General features: G+C 41.8%; 1 protein-coding gene across 1 annotated transcript; it reads right to left on the reverse strand.

Annotated features, from left to right (window-relative positions):
- Nucleotides 1–1,177: 1,177 nt before the first annotated feature.
- Nucleotides 1,178–19,773, reverse strand: sass6 (SAS-6 centriolar assembly protein). Its single transcript, XM_028587374.1, has 16 exons — nucleotides 19,476–19,773; nucleotides 13,449–13,509; nucleotides 13,233–13,312; nucleotides 13,034–13,138; nucleotides 12,202–12,370; nucleotides 11,315–11,392; nucleotides 11,038–11,157; nucleotides 10,726–10,917; nucleotides 7,682–7,876; nucleotides 6,942–7,031; nucleotides 6,465–6,644; nucleotides 5,302–5,383; nucleotides 3,505–3,608; nucleotides 3,274–3,353; nucleotides 3,086–3,177; nucleotides 1,178–1,498 (listed from the first exon to the last, which is right to left on the reverse strand). The coding sequence occupies exons 1-16, from the start codon at nucleotides 19,535–19,537 to the stop codon at nucleotides 1,446–1,448; spliced, it is 1,743 nt and encodes a 580-aa protein (XP_028443175.1). The 5' UTR covers nucleotides 19,538–19,773; the 3' UTR covers nucleotides 1,178–1,445.
- Nucleotides 19,774–20,086: the final 313 nt, after the last annotated feature.

The raw sequence follows: 20,086 nt of genomic DNA on the forward strand, positions 1-20,086 counted from the left end.
GATCAACGATGAAACCAGCTAGTTTGACACTAAAGCTGTATCAGTGTTTGGTTGCACCACAGAGACGTGAGATTCATCTTAGTTACAGTGACGTAAAGTCAACTAACCAGAATATTGTCAGGAATCCAATCCGTAAAAAGCACAATTCTTGATGCAGTTTTTATTATTATCATCATTATTATATTAACTGCTACAAGGCTAAAAGCTAAGCGGTGCTGGTATAACAAAGACACATAGCTACTAAAGGCTAACCTAGCTCATTAATGGTATTGTCTCCTTTCTCTGCATGTTGCATTTAACGTGAGACGTAAACTGGCCAGGATGAGTGTATGTCTTTCCTACTTCTAGAGGGGTTGTGCTTTGTTAAACTGACTCACCCAGCCTCTGTTTTGTTAGCGTCTGAAGATGGCTGCTTGCTTCGGTGACCACGCCATCTTGAGACCTCCGCTCCAGGTCCGTTGCTCCTTGTCCTCCAACAGTGTCCTCGTCAGGCCAACATTAAAACTAGTCCAAGTTTGAACGTACACACAGCTGGTGCAACCCAGAGCTCGATTGTACCATAAGAGTATTAGACTTTTTTCCATGTTAAAGTGTAATCATCAATAAATCGATAAATCCAAAAAACTACTATAAACTGACGAATTAAATCAGCTTTAAAACTAACAAAAATAATATCAAATTATACAAATTGGGTACGTAGTCATGATTGTAGTCAATGGAATTGTACTTGTTATTCCACATACCTGTGTCTCTATCATACATCTCAGTGTACTGAAGTGTTTTTTTTAAAAGAGCTATCTAAGAACATGTTTGTATGTCACCCATTGCCTACCAAAGTAGAGGCAGCATAAGTGATGTCATCCAGTGGTTTGTGGACTGGGAGACGGGAGTTTGCATTTTGGCCATCTTGGTATTTTGGAGCCAGAAATTAACAGGTTTGTACGAGAACAAGAGTCACAAGGAGTCTGGCCAATCACAGCCCCTGCAGCTGCTCCATGTGTGGGGCTCCATTTCATTTTGAGGTGTTGCAATGACAACAGATGACTAGAATGAAATACTAACCTTAACAAATATTGAACAGCACAAATATTTACATTTTACACATTTTCAATCTTTGATGGGGACTTGAAGGGAGACAAATTAAATGAAATGTAGATGTAAAACCAGGAGATACAGATGGGATGGAAAAACTGTTTATTAAAGACTACACTTAAATGAAATACAGACAACAAAGAATATAAACAGTAACAAACTTAAGATATTAATTTGAAAACTTTGACACATTCTCCATGATCACTGGAATCCAGCATACAGAAGGTTTTAACAGCATTTCCTGTATGCGTATAACATCAGCACACAAAAATTAAAACATATACTTAAGGACAAGTGAGTTCTGAACAGAAGCCATGACGGATGGGGGGAGGGGGTGGGTCCTTCCATTCTACTCATGCAGAAAAGTAAGCAGACACTACGGAGGGCTTTGCTGGCTGAGGGAACTCTGAAAAAGAAAATTAAGTTGTTGACATCCACATTATTACAACACTTTGTCTGCATTTCTTTAAACCAATCACAATGGTCTTGGGTGAATAGACACAGTCTCAGGAAGGAACTTGTTTTGGTGGTACATCTGCACCCCGCAAAAGAAAATGCCACAAACAATATTAAATGAAGAACACAATACAGTAACATGAGCTATTTAAATTAGCTGGATACATGGTTAAACTTCATTAGCTCTTACCAGTGTATCTCCGTGTGTACTTCGTCCACAGCATTCCCACCAATCGCTACCAAAACGTCCCAATTCGAGGAAACGCCCTAAACATATTCTTTGTATATCTTTACAATCATTCCTTAAAAGAAACAAGCAGGCCTGTCTTGTTGCATCATCCAAATTTCTTCTAAACTTGACATTTTCAGCGTGTAGCTTACAAGCTTGAAGCTTGTTGTCGTTTCCCGAAGAGAACAGAGTTTGAGAACGGAAGCACAGAGAGAGGAAGGATGTCAGGCTTTATCCTGGAAACGTACTTCCGTTGATCCAGACTACACATGCACTAACATAGACAGGAACATTATATAAATGACCAAAACAAAGAACAGAGACGCTCTAATTACAACACACACAGAGGAAGTGGGACTTTATTTTCTGCTCAGAGCGCCATTACTTCACTAGGCTATATGTTTACAGAGCTAATATTAGTTTGTTGCTATATTAATTGTCTGAATTTCGATTACAGAACCCTTGAAGAGGCTTCTTAAAAAAGGCAACACGGAGTAGCTTGCTCGTGCCTGCTAGCGCGGCTAAGGGAACTACCACACCGATCGACACTGCCAAGCCTCCTACTCACATGATTGATCATTGATCACACACAAAATGGATGAGCTACAAATACACACGGAACTGCTGCGTGATATTTTGGCTGAACACACTTATCACAGACGGCAGCTAGCAGCTAGCAGCTAACAGGGCGAGCTAGCTACCAGCAGGATAGAGACAGGGTAGGTGAATTAAAACAACGTCGGAGTTGAAAACGCATCTTGTTGTCACGGTAGGGCCCTGTTCATGTTGCAGACATTTTAATTGCATTTCATGTCTGTTAAGAGGCACAAAGGCACTCTAAAACCTGCCCCGACAACTGCCGTTTAAGCTCAGTGGAAGCTTGTACACGTAGCTGCAGCAACTCTGTGTTGCCTGCACTAATTCAGTATTTTTTGTTTTTTTTCTCAATCTAAAAGTACACGCATATTTATAGCGTTCAAGATTCACACAAAAATTGGCCAGATTTCTCCTTTAAAGAAGTGTTAAATTTGTCGTTACCTTGTAGGGCTGTTCTTTATTAAATAGGGAAGCTAGTTTAGTTGTATTGTACAGTAACTTGGAAATAGTCTTACAAACAACATGAAACCGAATCATGAAAAGGTCGTGGATCTAGTCCTGCCTGAAAGAACGATCTTTCTGCCAAATGGCCGACCTCTGCTCTCACACCAAACACTTTGAAATACGGACGCTGGAAGACGTGATTTTCTCTGACACAGCGGCCAAATAAAACCAGTATTCACCGTTTGATGGATATTGTAATGATGTTACCTTTGCTAAGCAGATTAGACGACAGACCATAGATTGGGATGCTATCATCTCTCCTCTCAAAGTACTTTGAATCCAGACCTGCAGAGTCTCCCCTGAGAACACACACAAAGACACAGAGTTAGGTAATAAAATAAAAGTGTTTCTCAATCTGACACGACAACTGGCTGCCCGTCAACAACTCAACTCACGTGTGTCTGGCGGGCAGCTGTGCTGATCTCTGTTCAGCAGGAGTCCCATCAAGTCTGGCTGTCTGAGGATAGAACTGGGCCTGGGGAGGGGGTTTGACAAAAAAAAAACAAAAAAAATACACCACATCTGTAACTGGCCACAGCATTAACACTTAGGACATTTCTAGATCACGTCCTGTTAACATAACTGATGTAAGGTATATCATGTGTGTGTGGTTCCGTTTCTCCTACCCTCAGTCCAGTTGTTGTGGACAGAAGTGAAGGACTGTCCACAGATTCCTGAGACTTCCTGGACAGCTGCTTCTCATTCAGCTGCTTGTTAAGCCAATTGATAACTGTGGTTAAAGACAAACACAACAGAAGATGAGTCGTGGTCAAAAACAGACCAGGTCGGGCATCTGGATAGCTCAGTTGGCTAGAGCGGGTGCCCATATACTGTATAGAGGGTTTACGCCTTGACGCAGCGGGCCCAGGTTCCCTTTACTGCATGTTCGTTCACCCTCTCTCTCCCCTTTCATGTCTTCTGCCGTCCTGTCCAAATAAAGGCTGAAAATGCGTAATTTGTGTAAAAAACAAAACAAACTATGAGACAAACTATTATTCAAGGGAGTATTTTTGTGAGTCTTCAAAACATGTCAGGAGTGGCTCGTCTCCCTGTCTCCCCCTAGAATAATAACTAATCAGCGTGCAGTGAGGCAGCGAACGCTCCACCCTCATTGGTCCGATCACAGCGGCCTCGACAGAGAAAGCAGGGGGGACACTCCTGTAACGGCTGGATAAAGGTTGTGTTTGCAGGCATCAAAAAGTCAGTCTGAACTCTGGTGGAACGGACGTCGTTATGTAGCATCCGTGAATATGTTAGCATCAGCAGGCTAACTGATGAGTGGGGTTACACCGGAGTTACACATTGCACATCTGTCCGTGTGCGCAGCAAGAGTCCAGAGTACAGTAGTAGTAGTCAAGAGTACAGTAACCTGTAATAAAGTTTCATCTCAGTTTTAACTGTGTACCAGTTCTCACTGAGACTGTGCAGTTGCTCACATCTGATTGGGTAAAGACTGATGAGGCGCAGTCTGAGTGGAAGTAGGTCAAGCTGTGGTTCACCCTCTCTGCCAGCAGACGGCAGCACAGCCACAGTATTCTGTCTGTCTACAGAGGGGATTGCTGTCCATTTCATTTGGGATTTCATGTTTATGGTTTATTTTTAACGTATCAATATACAACATGTATTTTAAATTTGTATGTACAGTGCTAAGCATAACTGAATACACTCATGCTAAAGTTGACTAAAAATAGAAATTAAAAAAATGATCTTTTGGAAATTGATCTAAATGCCTTAATTAAAAAAAAAAAAATGAGGCAAAATCCAACCTTTAAGGACACCAATTTTCTTTGTGAATGGATAATGTATCATAAATAAATAAAATAAATACATATTCTTCCTTAAAATACAGGGGGCATAAGTCAGTACACCCCTATGTTAAATTCCCATAGAGGCAGGTAGTTTTTTATTTTATTTTAAAGGCCAGTTATTTCATGGATCCAGGATACTATGCATCCTGATAAAGTTCCCTTGGCCTTTGGAATTAAAATAGCCCCCCCACATCATCACATACCCTTCACCGTACCTAGAGATTGGCATGGGGTACTTTCCATAAAATCATCTCTCAATGCAAATCAAACCAGCTATTAGGCTAACTGAAATAAAACCATACCAATCTCAATATATCTCTATACATGCCAAGGTATAGATATAGCAATTTCTTTTGTTAAAAAAAAAAAAAAAAAACACAGAAATTATGAGTTATTTTGACTAATATTAGAGATCAAAAGGTTGTTGAGTGGATCACACAATGGTGTATGTCAAAGTTTAGTCAGGAGACTGTTTTAAAACCATTAAAAAAATGTAAATGCTATGAAATTGAATAAACACCTAAAATTCTAAATCATAAAAAAAACAACTTTAAAATGGGTCAAATAGACCCGAGAACAACACAAGGGTTAAATGAGAGCGACACGCTTCCTCACCATTCTCGTTGGTTTTTAGCACCTCTCTGCTTTCATTTAGCTTCTGTACAGTCGTCTCCAGCTGCTCCTTCAGCCTGGACGCCTGCAACATACAAACTACGTTTTCATCCACTTCATATCAAAATCAGTTATGTTGTGTTCATGTGTGCTGGTGTTGGCAGATGCAAGTCAAGACACGTCAAGCTATGTTTCCAGTGTGAAGGCCCCGCAAGCTGTCGTGGCGCGTGGTCTACGCGCCCACCGCAGGCGCTGCGCTTTGAGTTCAACGCGGTCGGCTGGGAAGAACAGGTTAGCCTGCACAAACATCTGTAGGATTGCTGAGGCCGATACGATAAAACGGATCATATTAATGTAAACAAAGGCTGTGGTTTTACTTGGACACTTATTTTTCTAGTTGTGTGTTTGGAAATCCTTCACCATCTCTAGAATAAAGTATACTGAAAACTTTTAAATATGTATGAAGACTTATTAGAGCAGACCGTATGTTCTTTTTGACAGCATGTATAAGTGTGTGTGTGTGTATGTGTGTATTAGGGGTGAGACGAGACATGAGATTGGGTTCACGAGATCGAGGCGAGATTTAAAGACCATTTTATAGAAAACTTCAATGAAGAAATAAATTTCCTTTATTCAATCGAAAGTCACAAAATGAAAACCAAGCACTGAGAGGTTTAGCCATAAACTCAAATGACTGGCTTCTCTCCTGTATAACTAACAGTTACACCGTTACTTATTCCATATGTACGGTGGAGAGAGTCTCTTCACTCAGAGAACCAAGGTTACAACATAACTAAGCGGTTTCCGGCAGTAGTTGAGACCAAAGGTTTTGTACTTGAATGTGTCATTGTACAGTAGACCGAGAGAAATAAAGCTTATTTTACTATTGTTTGACATTGCACACTCAATGGATGATTTTTGTGAAGACCGAAACATTCTAACGCTGGTTTTTCCAGGCAGCTTTTTTTCTTCCGCCATCGCTCTGCAAAAGTAAACTCAGAGTCAACTTTGGGGAACGGGCGGGGGATTTTCTATGCTAATTTCGAAGCTGCCGCTCTGCACCGCTCTCTACGAAATATCGCAAGACACTTTTTACCTTGTTTACCCACATTTAATCTCGCGAGATCTCGTGGGGAAGACGTGTGTATGTGTGTGTGAAGACCTACCTGCTCCTCCTTGGTGCTGAGCTGCTGCCGAGCGCTCTGCAGATCCTTTTCAACATTCTCCAGTTTTTCTGAGGTTTCTTGGAGGACCTTCTCCTGGGACACGGTCACCGTGTTCTTGACTTTGATTTTTCCAACCAGGCCTCGAACGTCGCCCTGCAGCTTCTTAATGATGCCGTTAGCCTGGACTCAAAACAAACATGAGGAGGAAGAAACAGACGGTGCAGTTATACACTCAATTTATTAGGTAAACCACCAGGTGTTGATATAATAATAATAATAATAATAATAATAATAATAATTATTATTATTATTATTATTATTATCTTTGATGTGATCCACATAGCAGGTGTGTTTGTGGTGGACCCAGGCGGGTGGAGATGGACTGACAAACATGGCCTGATCCTGATATTGTGTATTTACATGTATATGTTTGTGTATACTGTAGCAGAGGGGCAGCCTGCATACAGCTTCACAAACCTTTATCAGCTCCTCAGACAGGGATTTCACCGTGGCCTCGAGCTTTTTGATCTGACCTTCTTTACTTTCAGCATTTTCTTCCATTGATTCCTAAAGACAAAAGACATAGAGGTTAAGATCAGACTGAATAACTAACAATACTCCTCCTCCCCCTCCCCCTCCCCTCCCCTCCTTCTTTCTCCCTTCTATGGATGATATATCACTTCCTTGTTGTTGACCGTAGCACACTGATACAGAACTCCACAGATTAGTGTAACACAGTACAGGTGTGCAAGCAACAGCCAACAAAGACCCTGAAGAAGACCCGTAAGCCATTGTAAATGCATACTGCCATGTCAAATAAAGAACTTTTCATCAGGGCACAAAGCCTCCAGAGTGCCTTGGTTGATTTTTTGGATGTGAGAGCAGATTCTAGCCATGCAGTGAGCTCTTCACAAGATGGAAGACGCACAACACACTTAAATAATAATAATAATAATAATAATAATAATAATAATAATAATAAAAACACCGGAAATATCCAAAGAGCACCTGTGCAGTATGTGATCACCACAAAGAGCCTTTAAGAATGAGTCTTTTGTTCTTCCAGACCAACTAATCAGAGTGAACTGAATGCATGAGTTGGTGCGGAGTTGTTCGTGTGTGTGTGTGCTAGCACTGAAGAATAAAAACCACGTTCAAAATGATTTGATTTTGGACTTCCTGTGCCCGTTTTGCTGTGGCGGGGCGAGCTGCTGTACCTTCTGCTGCTGCGTGGCTTCCAGCACCTCTTTGGTGCGGCGCATCAGCTGATCCTTGTCTTTGACCTCCTGCTCCAGAACGGCCACTCTCATCTGCAGCTGGCTCAGCGCTCGCTCGCCGTCATGGACCGCCGAGTCCAGAGCGCCGTTCTCCCTCCGCAGAGACAGCAGCTGCTGCTTGGACCGCTGGCACTCCTACACACACACACACACACACACACACACACACACACACACACACACACACACACACACACACACACACACACACACACACACACACACACACACACACACACACACACACACACACACACACACACACACACACACACACACACACACACACAATGTATCAAACTACATAGTGATACCAGCTGATTCTGCAGCTTTATACAGACTTTCAGCTCAGAGTTGATCTGTCTGTTTATCAGCTGTTTTGCTGTCAAAAGCCTCAGCACTGAGGTGCTCCAGCTGTGTGGAAGTTCAAACGTAGACTAGTTTGAACATAAGTTTTAACTTAGGTCAGAGTTTACAGGCTACTAACATGTTGGTTGCACCTGCTGAAATAGTTCTGACATAGGCATAACTTACAACTTAAATCTTAAGCCCTCAGTAGGTGTTAAAAAGCGGTTGTCATGGCGGCATCCTTTTGACAGGTGGGATAACATGGAGGATAAGGAAGAGTGACCGGCTGATTTGTATCAGCAATGTGTTCTCTCGGAGATACAGAGGATTGCTGACTAGCTGTTAGCTTCTTAGCAATTGCAGAGCAAAATGTTCAAAGACAATTGGGAACTATAGACAACACAGTAATAATAATAATAATAATAAATCAAGAAAAGGGCTTTTCACCGATTGGCTGCGGGGAGTGAAACATTATTTCCGTGACAATATTCTGTTTAGTGTGGACTTTACGTCACTGTAACTAAGATGAACCTTATACCTTGCAACCAAACATCAACACAACTTTAGTATCAAAGTAGCTGGTTTCAACGTATGGTTTAGGCCACGTCCACACGTACCAAAACAATCCCCCATCGTTTCAAGAATATTTGCATCCAAACGGATCCATTTGTTAATGACTCAACTCGCTACTTCATATTCCAGGCCTATAAAAAGGTGGTGCCGTTTCTGCTACAAAAATTTACCAAAAACGGAGAAGAAGAGGCGGAGCATGCGCATAAAGCTTGATCGCTGTATACAAACAGACAGTAGAAGAAGAAACCAAACAAGAAGAAGCCTTTTTTGCTCAGCGTGTTGGCACAGGAGCATAATATGTTGCCCTAGTAACCCTAATAGGCTCAATATCTTCTCCAGCAGGAACACAAGCATGTAGTCCGCAATTATTGTTGTTGTTGTTTTTTGTTGTGGTGAGACATTGTCGCGGGATGAGAGGTGGAAGGCTAAAGGTCCAGGGGTGTGGCGATGACATACGCAATTATGCGGCTTCGCCATCCAAACGAAGCCACAAGGGCGCCGTTTTCGAATGTTTTCACCCTGGGACCAGGTTTCAAAAAAGTGCGTCTTCAGCAGTGATGCCACGTAACGCGTTACTCTAATCAGAGCCCTTTTTTTTCAGTAACGAGTAATCTAACACGTTACTATTTCCAAACCAGTAATCGGATTAAAGTTACTTATCCAAGTCACTGTGCGTTACTATTTGTCATTTTCCTTAGTAAAAATATATATTTTTGCTTTCTTCTTGCGTCTCGGGGAGTGAAGTCACGTATGCGACAAGTCACGTTTTCAGCATGTGGACAGTTCACGTGTACCACGCAGCGACACAAACATAAACAACAATGGAGGGACGAGAGAGCTGCGCGTTTTCTAGCTGGAAATACAGTCACTATTTAGAGTTTGTGTCAGCCAAAGATGGCAATATTAAGGTTTGTTGTACAATCTGTGCTGGTGGCGACTACGTCAAATTTGAAGAAACAATTGGAGTCGCAGCGCTGCAGTCAAACTTACAGAGCAAGTCCCAGCAGGTGGAGCGAAGCAGAGAGGAGGTCCCCCACCACCCAAACAACAAAAGCTGGACTTCGGTGCAAAACCAGTAAGTGGGGGACAGTTGAAGAAGTTGGTCGGGCAGTATGTTGTAGCGGAAATGCTGCCCTTAAACACGGTTGACTCGCTCTCTTTCGTGCCATAATAAACCAGATCCTGCTACTGGCAACGCCGAGCTGCCTCACAGTAAACCGGTTGTCATTTTTATGTTGAGGCTGTAGGGGTGTTGTCGGCAGCTGCTGCACGTAACTAATAAAGTAACTTGTAATCTAACTTCGTTACTTTTAAAATCAAGTAATCTGTAAAGTAACTAAACTACTTTTACAATCAAGTAATCTGTAAAGTAACGAAGTTACTTTTTCAAAGTAACTGTGGCAACACTGGTCTTCAGGCAGTGCATTTACACCAAAAAGCGTTTCTGTGTGGATGGCCCCTTAGTGTGGACTTTAAGCCCTTTCCTAAGAGAGAACTTCCTGTACACACAGCTGCTGCAACAGGCTGCTGTAGTGTAGCTGGCCAGCAGCAGACTGACAGTCAGAGACAAGCTGGGAACACAGTGGAGCTACAGAGACAGAGATTTCCCTCCACAAACACACAGACTCCTGATCAACCCTTATGTTGCTCTGTACCTGCTGGACGTGGAAATAAAGTTCAACATATGGTTGGTGAGGTTATGGGCTAGGGCAGCACCATATGGAGGAAAATATCCCATAAGCGCTAACATTGTTGAATATTGCAATTACAAACAGATATTAAATTGTTGCATTTCAGCTGCTTTCAGTATTCTGCCGCAATACAAACAGCTTGTTGAATTTAAAACTAATAAAAAAGGAAATATTTTCTAACATTCTTTCATTAAACAGATGTATTAAAAACATTTAATTGAATATAAAAGGCACCACTAAAAAAAATAATGATATTTCTCCAAAAAAAAAAAAAATATATATATATATATATATATATATATATATATATATATATATATATATATTGTGCAGCCCCAGTATGGGCCCAGCAGTCATTCCCGGTGCACTCACCTCCTCGGCGCCCACTAATTTGATCTTCAGGTCCCTGATGAGCGCCTCGTTCTTGTACTTCCTCTCGGTCAGCTCTCTGCTGGAGGCCTCCAGCTCCGACACGCGGCTCTGAAGCTGCTGGCTGCTCTGCTTATGATCGGTCTCCAGCTCGTGGCGGAGCTGATCCGTCTGCTGCTGAAGCCTGCTCTGGTACTGAAACACAGCGGGAAGACACAAACGGCTCTCACAAGTCCAGCGCCATGCTGCTCGGTGTGTTCCTAACCCAATAAATCCCTACATGTGGCAGAGAGACGGGAAGATGAGGCGTCTTACCTCCGCAGCCTTCTCTCGCTCCGACTGTAACTCCTGAGAATGGCGGCTGGACAGAGAGCTGCTCTGACTCGTCCACTCTGAACGCAGTTTGTCCAACTCTTTAGTCTTCTCGGAGAGAGTCTGCAAGGGAAAAACAGACGTGTTGAGATAAGTTCCGGTTCTTTTTTTTTTTAACCACCGTAATAAGTGGACTACACCTAACACAGGGATTAACAGACAAAGAGCGTTACAGCTGGCCTCTTATTAGATAGCAGCTGAACGTGCACAGAAAGCACACCTGCTGAGCGTAACTCAGCTGCCTGGACAGATCGTCTTCAGTCTTCTTCAGCTTCATCTCCAGGGCCTGCTTCTCTGCCTGAAACATTGAGAGGACATGTCTTTGAAGGGCTGATCAGAGGATTCCACTGAAACTTTTACTTTAAGGTTCATCAACGGAGGCCTGTAATTCCCTAACATGTCCATGTGAAGGTTTGCATACAGTGCTGCTCATGAGTTTAGGAACCCATGCTAAAGTTGACTAAAAAGAGGAATAAAAAAAAAAAAAAAATCATCTTTTGGAAAAAAAACTTTTACCCACATCATCACATACCCTTCACCATACCTAGATATTGGCATGGGGTACTTTCCATAAAATCATCTCTCAATGCAAATCAAACCAGCTATTAGGCTAACTGAAATAAAATCTCTAGGTATGGTGAAGGGTATGTGATAATGGGGGGCTATTGTAATTCCAAAGGCCAAGGGAACTTTATCAGGATGCATAGTATCCTGGATCCATGAAATAACTGGCCTTTAAAAGTAAAAATCTGCCTGCCTCTATGGGAATTGAACACAGGGTTTATACATATGCCCCCTGTATTTTAAAGAAGAACATTTATTTACAATACATTATTCATTCACCTTGAAAATTGGTGTCCTTAAAGGTTGGATTTTTCCTATTTTTTTTTTAATTAAGCCATTAAGATCAATTTCCAAAAGATTTTTTATTATTATTTCTTTTTACTTTTTAGTCAACTTTAGCATGGGTTCATAAACTTATGAGCACCACGGTTATCTGTAGATTTGCCAATTAGAAGACATTTCCCCTCAGCAGCAGCTCTGTTTAAAAAGGCCAGACAGCATGATGATGAGGATAATGATGATGATGATGATGAATGAGCCAACCTTGAGAGAGGACAGACACACTGCCAGATAGTCTTTAACTTCTTTGTCAGAGCCTGGGACCAGCCGCAGAGACAAGTGGTTCAGGTGTTTGAATGCATTGGTCTCTACAACACTGAAGCTGGCCGGCCCATCGAGCACTGCAGACGGACTGGACAGGTGCAGGAGGAACCTGTGGGAAAGGTCAGAGGTCATGTTTACATGACACGCATCGCTAGTATTTGGTCCATCAGCTGATGAAAGCATGCCATGTTCTCTCTGGGAGTCTGAAACTATCTAACCAACTGATCTCAGCATTTGCACTTTTGTCTGTACCACAACACAATATCCATCCATCTTCATCTGCTTATCCTGGGTCGGGTCGTGCGGGCAGCAGCTTCAGCAGGGGACCCCAAACTTCCCTTTCCCAAGCCACATTAACCAGCTCCAACTGGGGGATCCCGAGGCGTTCCCAGGCCAGGATGGAGAAATAATCCCTCCACCTAGTCCTGGGTCTTCCCCGAGGCCTCCTCCTAGCTGGACGTGCCTGGACCACCTCCCTAGGGAGGCGCCCAGGGGGCATCCTTACCAGATGCCCAAACCACCTCAACTTGCAGCCGTACTCCCGAGTTCCTCACGGATGACTGAGCTTCTCACCCTATCTCTAAGGGAGACGCCAAACACTCTCCTGAGGAAATTGCTGCTGCTTGTAACCTGGATCTCGTTCTTAGGTAATGATCACAATATTCATGATCACAATATTTACGAAAAAGAAAATAAAACAAACAATCAACTGACAGCAATCATGTAATGTGCAGCTGAATGTATCTGGTCAGACAGAGTGGTGTGGGGGTACCTGGGATTGTCTGATTCCTGCTCGGAACAGCACAGATTCAGCAGGTCGATAAACTTCTGAGGAAATGATGCAAAGTCTATGAGGAGCCCCTGCTGCACCTTCAGACTACACAGACAGTAAGACAGACAGGAGAGGTCAGAGAGAGGGAAACACAGCTGCTTTCTGACATCCTACAGTCAAACACTGATCACCTACTCACCTTTGGAAATCCTCTTCCGATATGGACAGGTTGAAGAGAAAGTATGGATCCACATCATCGGTGAGTCTTACTAGAAGATCCTAATACCAACAAAGAAGAAAGCCTTTAATAGCACATTGGTTACACTGAAAACCGCAGCCTCAAAGAGGCGAGAGCTCGTTATTCTCTTACAATTACCATTTCATTAAAACTACCAACTTTTTATGCCAAACTCACCCTTTTGTGAACTGGACTGGTTGTCAACTGGAGGTCAATGGTGACACGGATATTAGCTTTCCTGTAAAATAAACAGTTCAAACTGATAAAATTGGCTGCATGCAGTCTGTATCACATGGATTATTTAAAAAGGTCCCATGGCATGAAAATTTCACTTTGCCCCAGCCTGCCTATGGTCCCCCAGGGGCTAGAAATGGTGATAGGTATAAACAGAGCCCTGGGTATCCTGCTCTGCCTTTGAGAAAATGAAAGCTCAGATGGGCCGATCTGGAATCTTCTCCTTATGAGGTCATAAGGAGCAAAGTTACCTCCCCTTTCTCTGCTTTGCCCACCCAGAGAATTTGGCCCACCCATGAGAGAGAGAGAGACATCGTGGCTTGCAAATAAGCAAAGTGGCAGTTGGTCAAGGCCACACCCCCACCCTCCACCTTGCCCCCCCCAATAGCCACAGACACAGAAATGGCACATCCTAAGGAAAGCTCATTGTGGAACTGGCTCTAGTGGCTGCAATTCTGCAACAAGGCTGAATTTCGGGAAAGAGACTTCAGATACAGTATTAGGGGACCACTAAGGTCTATATAAAAGAGACTTCAGATACAGTATTAGGGGACCACTAAGGTCTATATAAAAGCATCAAAAAAGCAGCATGTCATAGGACCTTTAAAATATATTATTGGTGATATACTGTATCATGTAACTGTACTGTATCATGTTTCCAATAGCAACAAAATTAATATCAAGAACTTTATTCGAACTCAGGCCTTTTTCTCCATAACAGCGCGCGAAGAGCACAGCTGATGGCAGGATGAGCAGCTGTCTCTCTCTGCGCTGGAACCAGAGGAGCATCATGGACTCACATGACCCGCCCCTGGTCAGCGAGGACCACCACGGACCGGCTCTGTAACGCCACCACGGACCGGCTCTGTGATTCCACCACTAGGTGTCTTGAACAGGTGGGGTTCTTATTTACTTATCTGTTACCGTGTATCCTGGCTCGCCCAGCTTCTCTGTGTACTGCACAGCACTTCCTGAGGACTACCATCTGCTTCACGTTACTCAGCTTCAGACATAAGCACACCTCACAGCTCTACGTTGTGCCCTGTCGTTTTTGGTTACACATTATAGCAAAGCTGCCCGAGGGCCAGGTTTGGCCCATTCTCCCTTTGTTTCGGCCCACCATGGCATTTGACACGCTCATGCTTATTCTCCTCTTATTTTGAAGGTGCTGTAACATCCGAACTGTAAGACTACGGAACGTACATTTTGTGCAGCTAAAAAGTACTTAATCTGAGTTTCACAGCAATTGAAAGCACAGTGCTGTTAAACTTCCCTTAGGGGTGTAAGAAAAAAAAAAAAAAAAAAAAAAAAAAATCGATACACTTGAGTATCGCGATATTTTATTTTGCAATACTGTATCGATTTTCAAAAACACAATATCGATTTATTTTTTAGTTTATGTGTAAAAATATTCATGTAAGACAGTGGTTCACGTTTATGTTGTGTTTAAACCCCCTACCGCTAGATGGCTATGCTGAGACACACCACTAGTGTCCTCACCTACCAGTGCCTAACAGTGCCTGACTTTTAGCTAGAAGCTAACAACGTAGCTATGGCTGAACTTTGGCCTACTTTAGCATAGAAACATTAGCTCACTAAGAACCTGAGAAAAGAGGTCTCTTTTTAAAATATTAGTTTTTCTTAAATTATACTATAAAAAAATCCCAATATATCACCTTACGCACAGTATCAAAATATATCGCAATATATTGAATCGTGACCCATGTATCGGGAGGGTATTGCACAAAAGTAGAATTTATAAATCCAGGATAACCAATAAAGTGAGGCTTGACCTAGGGCTGGGCGACACGGAGAAAATCAAATATCACGATATTTTTGACTAAATACCTCGATATCAATACCGCAGCAATATTGTAGTGTTGACTATTGGTGATTTCACAAAATATTTACACAATGAGATTTTTGATAAATAATCATCAGTAAATGTGGATATAATGAATAAGTGGGTAAAGGCCAATAATAGAACAGTTACAACAGTCTGGTAAGTTCAGAAAATGACATCACTTTACTGTAATGCGGCCTTTAAAACCTTAAAAAGCCAACACTTGCCATATTACGATATCCAAAATCTAAGACGATATCTAGTCTCATATCACAATATCGATATAATATCGATATACTGCCCAGCCCTAGCTTGACCCAGTCTAATCTGTGCATCCTGGCTTGGTGCGTTTCACGAAGGCCAAGCCAGGCTGAGGAGGAGCGACTAGGTCCAGCCAGGATGAAATAATTTAGATAGATGAGTGTTCACGGCTTTCTTTGACAGACCGTGATGACGATCACAGATTTCTGATTTCAGATTTCTGATTTACTGATTTACAATATGCAGGGCTTGACATTAACTTTTTGAGGCACTTGTCCTTCGTACAAGTAAATTTACGTTTCACTTGTCCATGCACAAAAGTCACTTGTCCGGGTAAAGAGTCATCATTTTATAAAAAAAAATTGTTTTGCTAATGCAGAATTCGAACAAACCGTTGAAAGCATCCAAACACTATAAGCATTAATAAATTTCAGTTGAAACGGTAGAAACAAACGAGTCCCAACAATAGATTTCCCATTCAACAAGAAAAAAGGATCTCCAGACTCCATAGTACAAAGTAATACGTTGCATGCCGGTGTGCAGAAGTTAATATATTGAGATTCTAAGTCAGTATTTTAAAGTTTGTCATTACTTTCAGATTCCTAGTCAATATTCTAAGTTACTAAGTCAATATATTGAGATACTAAGTCGATACTTTGAGATGTTGAGTCAATTTATTGAGATTGTAAGTCAATATTTTAAATGTTCTCATTGGTTTGAGATTCTTAGTCAATATTCTGAGTTACTAAGTCAGTATATTGAGATACTAAGTCAATATTTTGGGATAAGTCAATATTTTGAGATAAGTCAATATATTGAGATACTAAGTCAATATATTGAGATTCTAAAGCAATATTTTACATTTTCTCATTACTTTGAGATTCTTAGTTTATATTCTGAGATACTAAGTCAATATTTTGACCAGACGTAGTGGTGACTTAAACTATATTTAAAATAATTTTGTAGACATAACAATGGATTTTGCCACTAAATGTTGGTGTTAACTATTTTTTTTATACAATTTCACTAATTTCTACCCAGCAGAGGCTGATTTAGAGATCCTTTAAAAGCTGTAGCTTTTATTACCTGATATTTAATCCACATGTTATTTATTTGTTTCAAAAAGGAGCACAAAAAACGACATTAGGCTATAGAACGGTAAAAACGACCACTGGATGGGAAAAGGGTATTTTACAACAAATTTGAATGCAGCACGAGTACGGCAAGGCCAATTTCAATTGAACGCAACATCTGTGTTTTTCCGACAACAGCAGCAGCTACAACGTCATACGTTCCTCTCCAGTAAAATACAGACACACTTTTACACCGGGTAGCTGTCAGCATTTAACCGTGTTTACTCTAGCTGCTAGTTAACGGTAGGCTAACGTTACCTGCTGCCAAGTGTAGTGTTAACTAGAGTGACATGCGGCGATGTTTAGGTTCCCTCGTCCGTTTTCGGAGCATCAGAGAGAAGCGCAGGCATTTCAGTGGCAGCGAAATCTGCGTTGCAATTCGGTCCGGTAGATAACGGTCGTTAAGGCACCGGTGTCGTATTAGCACCGGGTCTCTCGTTTTCTGTCAACGATGTGGTAACGTTAAGGCGGAGTTAGCAAGCTAACGTTAGCTAACTAACACCGGCAGGTTCACCGTGCTTTCATGCTGCATTGCTTACAGAGAATGAGCTGAACAGTGGGCTGGGTCTAACGTTAGCGGCCCGCTGACCGACTACCGCTGGGTCCGCTGCCCGGGATTGCGGGGGAAAAAATGTATTGTTTCAAATCGGTAACATAGACGTAACATGGCATTTTATTTTGTTTGAGTTTTAACTTGTCCAGTGCGGCAAGTCAATTTCTCTTCCACTTGCCCTACAAAAAATCCACTTGTCCCGGACAAGCCTTAATGTCGAGCCCTGATATGCATTGTTTATTCTTTACACAGAGTGAGCAGCAGCTTCATATGGAATTATGATATGTTAAGTGATCAATTTAATGCACACTGTAAACAATTAATGTAGCAGAGATGTCATCAGTTATCCCCCCGCTAAATATAAGGTCAAAAACCATTGAGGTGTCCTCTCCCTGTTGTTTTATGAATGTACAGTAGTCTACACTATATCCTCCTGAGACCCAGCCCATTGACTTATGTCCACTGTAGTGGACATTTGAGTTTCATTCCTCTCTTTGGAATCTTTTGTGCAAGTCTCTTAATTCCTGCTGTACTGTACAGAGGACATCCTGGGCTTTTCAGTGATGTGTTATTTGATTGGCTGGGAGGCCGGGAACCGCCTCTTTCTTTCAATCCAAAATGGACAGCATAGGAACAAGCACATTTTATGGAAAGATAAGAGATGAGTCAAATATTAAATATTAAATATTTGTCTATGGTTTTGTTACTATGATAATCATATATTTTCTTGTTCATTAAGGTGTTAGGAATCATATATTGAGTTCTGATAGAAACTACATTATGTATCTTTTGAAAAATTTGCCATTTTATGAATGTCAATTATAGTGGACATCAGGACTATCTTTATGTAAATAATGACTCCACATCTACCAAATTTGTCTTTTTTCGTACTCAAATGATCCTGTTGTCTACTACAGTGGACATTCTTTAAATAAATAAAAATAAAAAAATTTAAATTGTAAGATGTTTTTTTTAACCTTAAACAGGTATGGAATCACAAAAAAATCTGATTAGGAAAAACAACATTTTCCTCGGTTTTCAGGAGGATATAGTTACTGGTCTAGTGAACTAAGACTATAATAAGGGAGGATTTTACAATTATAAAAACCTATTATAATTGTTCAATCCTCCCAAATTGTAGTCCCAGTTCACTGGAGACAACACACAGTGTGTGCTAAGAATGCCAAATACAGTGCGCATGGAAGAGGAACGTACATGCTCCATTGTTAAAGAATACTAAAATAATTGAAAAGTGTATTTGTCCCTGACCAGTCTGCCATTGTTAGAACCACGGACATGTGTTTAGCACTTTATATACTGTCCATCATTGACTTCATTTAAATCAGCCTTTTCTCTCCGTAATATATTCACCAAACCAAACAAGCAGTTTTCATACAGCAATATAACAGTAACAATGACTGTCACAACTTTAAATAATAACAGCGTTTTACTCAATAGCAACATGCACCTGTTGTATCTTAATAATAATAATAATAATAATAATAATAATGTAAAACCACTGCTGAGTGAACAGAAAAGGCTTCAGAGTTAATACATCCTGGCTGTTAGCCTGGTCAGGAGCAGGCTAGCTGCACAGAATAAATCTCCATGGTAACTTAGGTGCCTCTGCTTTTGTGCAACCGAGTCATGGCTAAATTCATCCAGGATAACTGGAATATCCCGGCTTAATCCCTTATCCTGGTTTTGTGCAATAGCCCGCAGGTGCTCATCACGTGGCGCTAACGTTACACCTGATGACGCTAACGTTTCTTCTGCTTTAACCATAGACTGTATATTATTAATATTAACAGTCTATGGCTTTAACATTAGCTGCTGCTCGGAAAGACGTCGGTCTTGTGAATGGTATACGTGCAGTTTATTGTCCCAAATTCCCCATACATTACGATGTCCTTAATTCATTATGAACCTGCTAAACCACCTGTGCTACCCTAACCCTACCCTTAACCCCAACCTGTCTCAAATAAGACCCTCATCATTTGGGACACTAAACTGCACGTAAGCCGAAACACAAGTGTCTCTGACCTGTCCCCGCAGTTAATTAACCAACTGTCTCTGACCTGTCCCCGCAGTTAATTAACCAAGTGTCTCTGACCTGTCCCCGCAGTTAATTAACCAAGTGTCTCTGACCTGTCCCCGCAGTCAAACAAAGTGGCTCTGACCTGTCCTCGCAGTCCCTGGCCCTGACGTGGACGTGCAGCGTCTTGCTATACAGTGTCTCCATGTCGGACCAGAGGGAGCGGCAGAATGTCCGTCAGTAGCCCGGCTAGTGCTCCTTCACTCGGACATGTTGCTCTATCGTTCTCCGTGTTTGGATTTGGCGCTTTGAGCCGCCAACTATCGTCCTGGAAACGGAACAGGAATTCTCTTCTTCTTCTTCCTCCTAATGGCGGTTGGCAGCAGCTTGTGGGCGCGTTCCCGCCCCCTGCTGGTGGAGCGGAGTTTGAGCAGGAGAGCAGCAGCAAACCAAACCAAAGGGGAAATAAATGATTCCTATTACTAATCAAATGATGATGTACTTTCCCTTTGGTCTTTCCCAGCAGATGTCCCAAAGTAACACTGTGTTGATCAATCAATCAGTCCTGATATTGATTCCCTTCGTTCCTCATATGGGTCAGTCTTTAAGTATGCTTCACTAGTTCTGAGTGGTTGGATTCATTCACAAGTAGGCTACATCTCCTGCTTCAGAAACAAAAGCTGCTCTGGCACAATTATACATCATGAATATACATCATTTTTATACCACGTGTGATGGAGACGCTGTGCTCACGTG

Source organism: Perca flavescens, chromosome 9 (genome assembly GCF_004354835.1).
Source record: "Perca flavescens isolate YP-PL-M2 chromosome 9, PFLA_1.0, whole genome shotgun sequence".
Classification (NCBI taxonomy): Eukaryota; Metazoa; Chordata; class Actinopteri; order Perciformes; family Percidae; genus Perca; species Perca flavescens.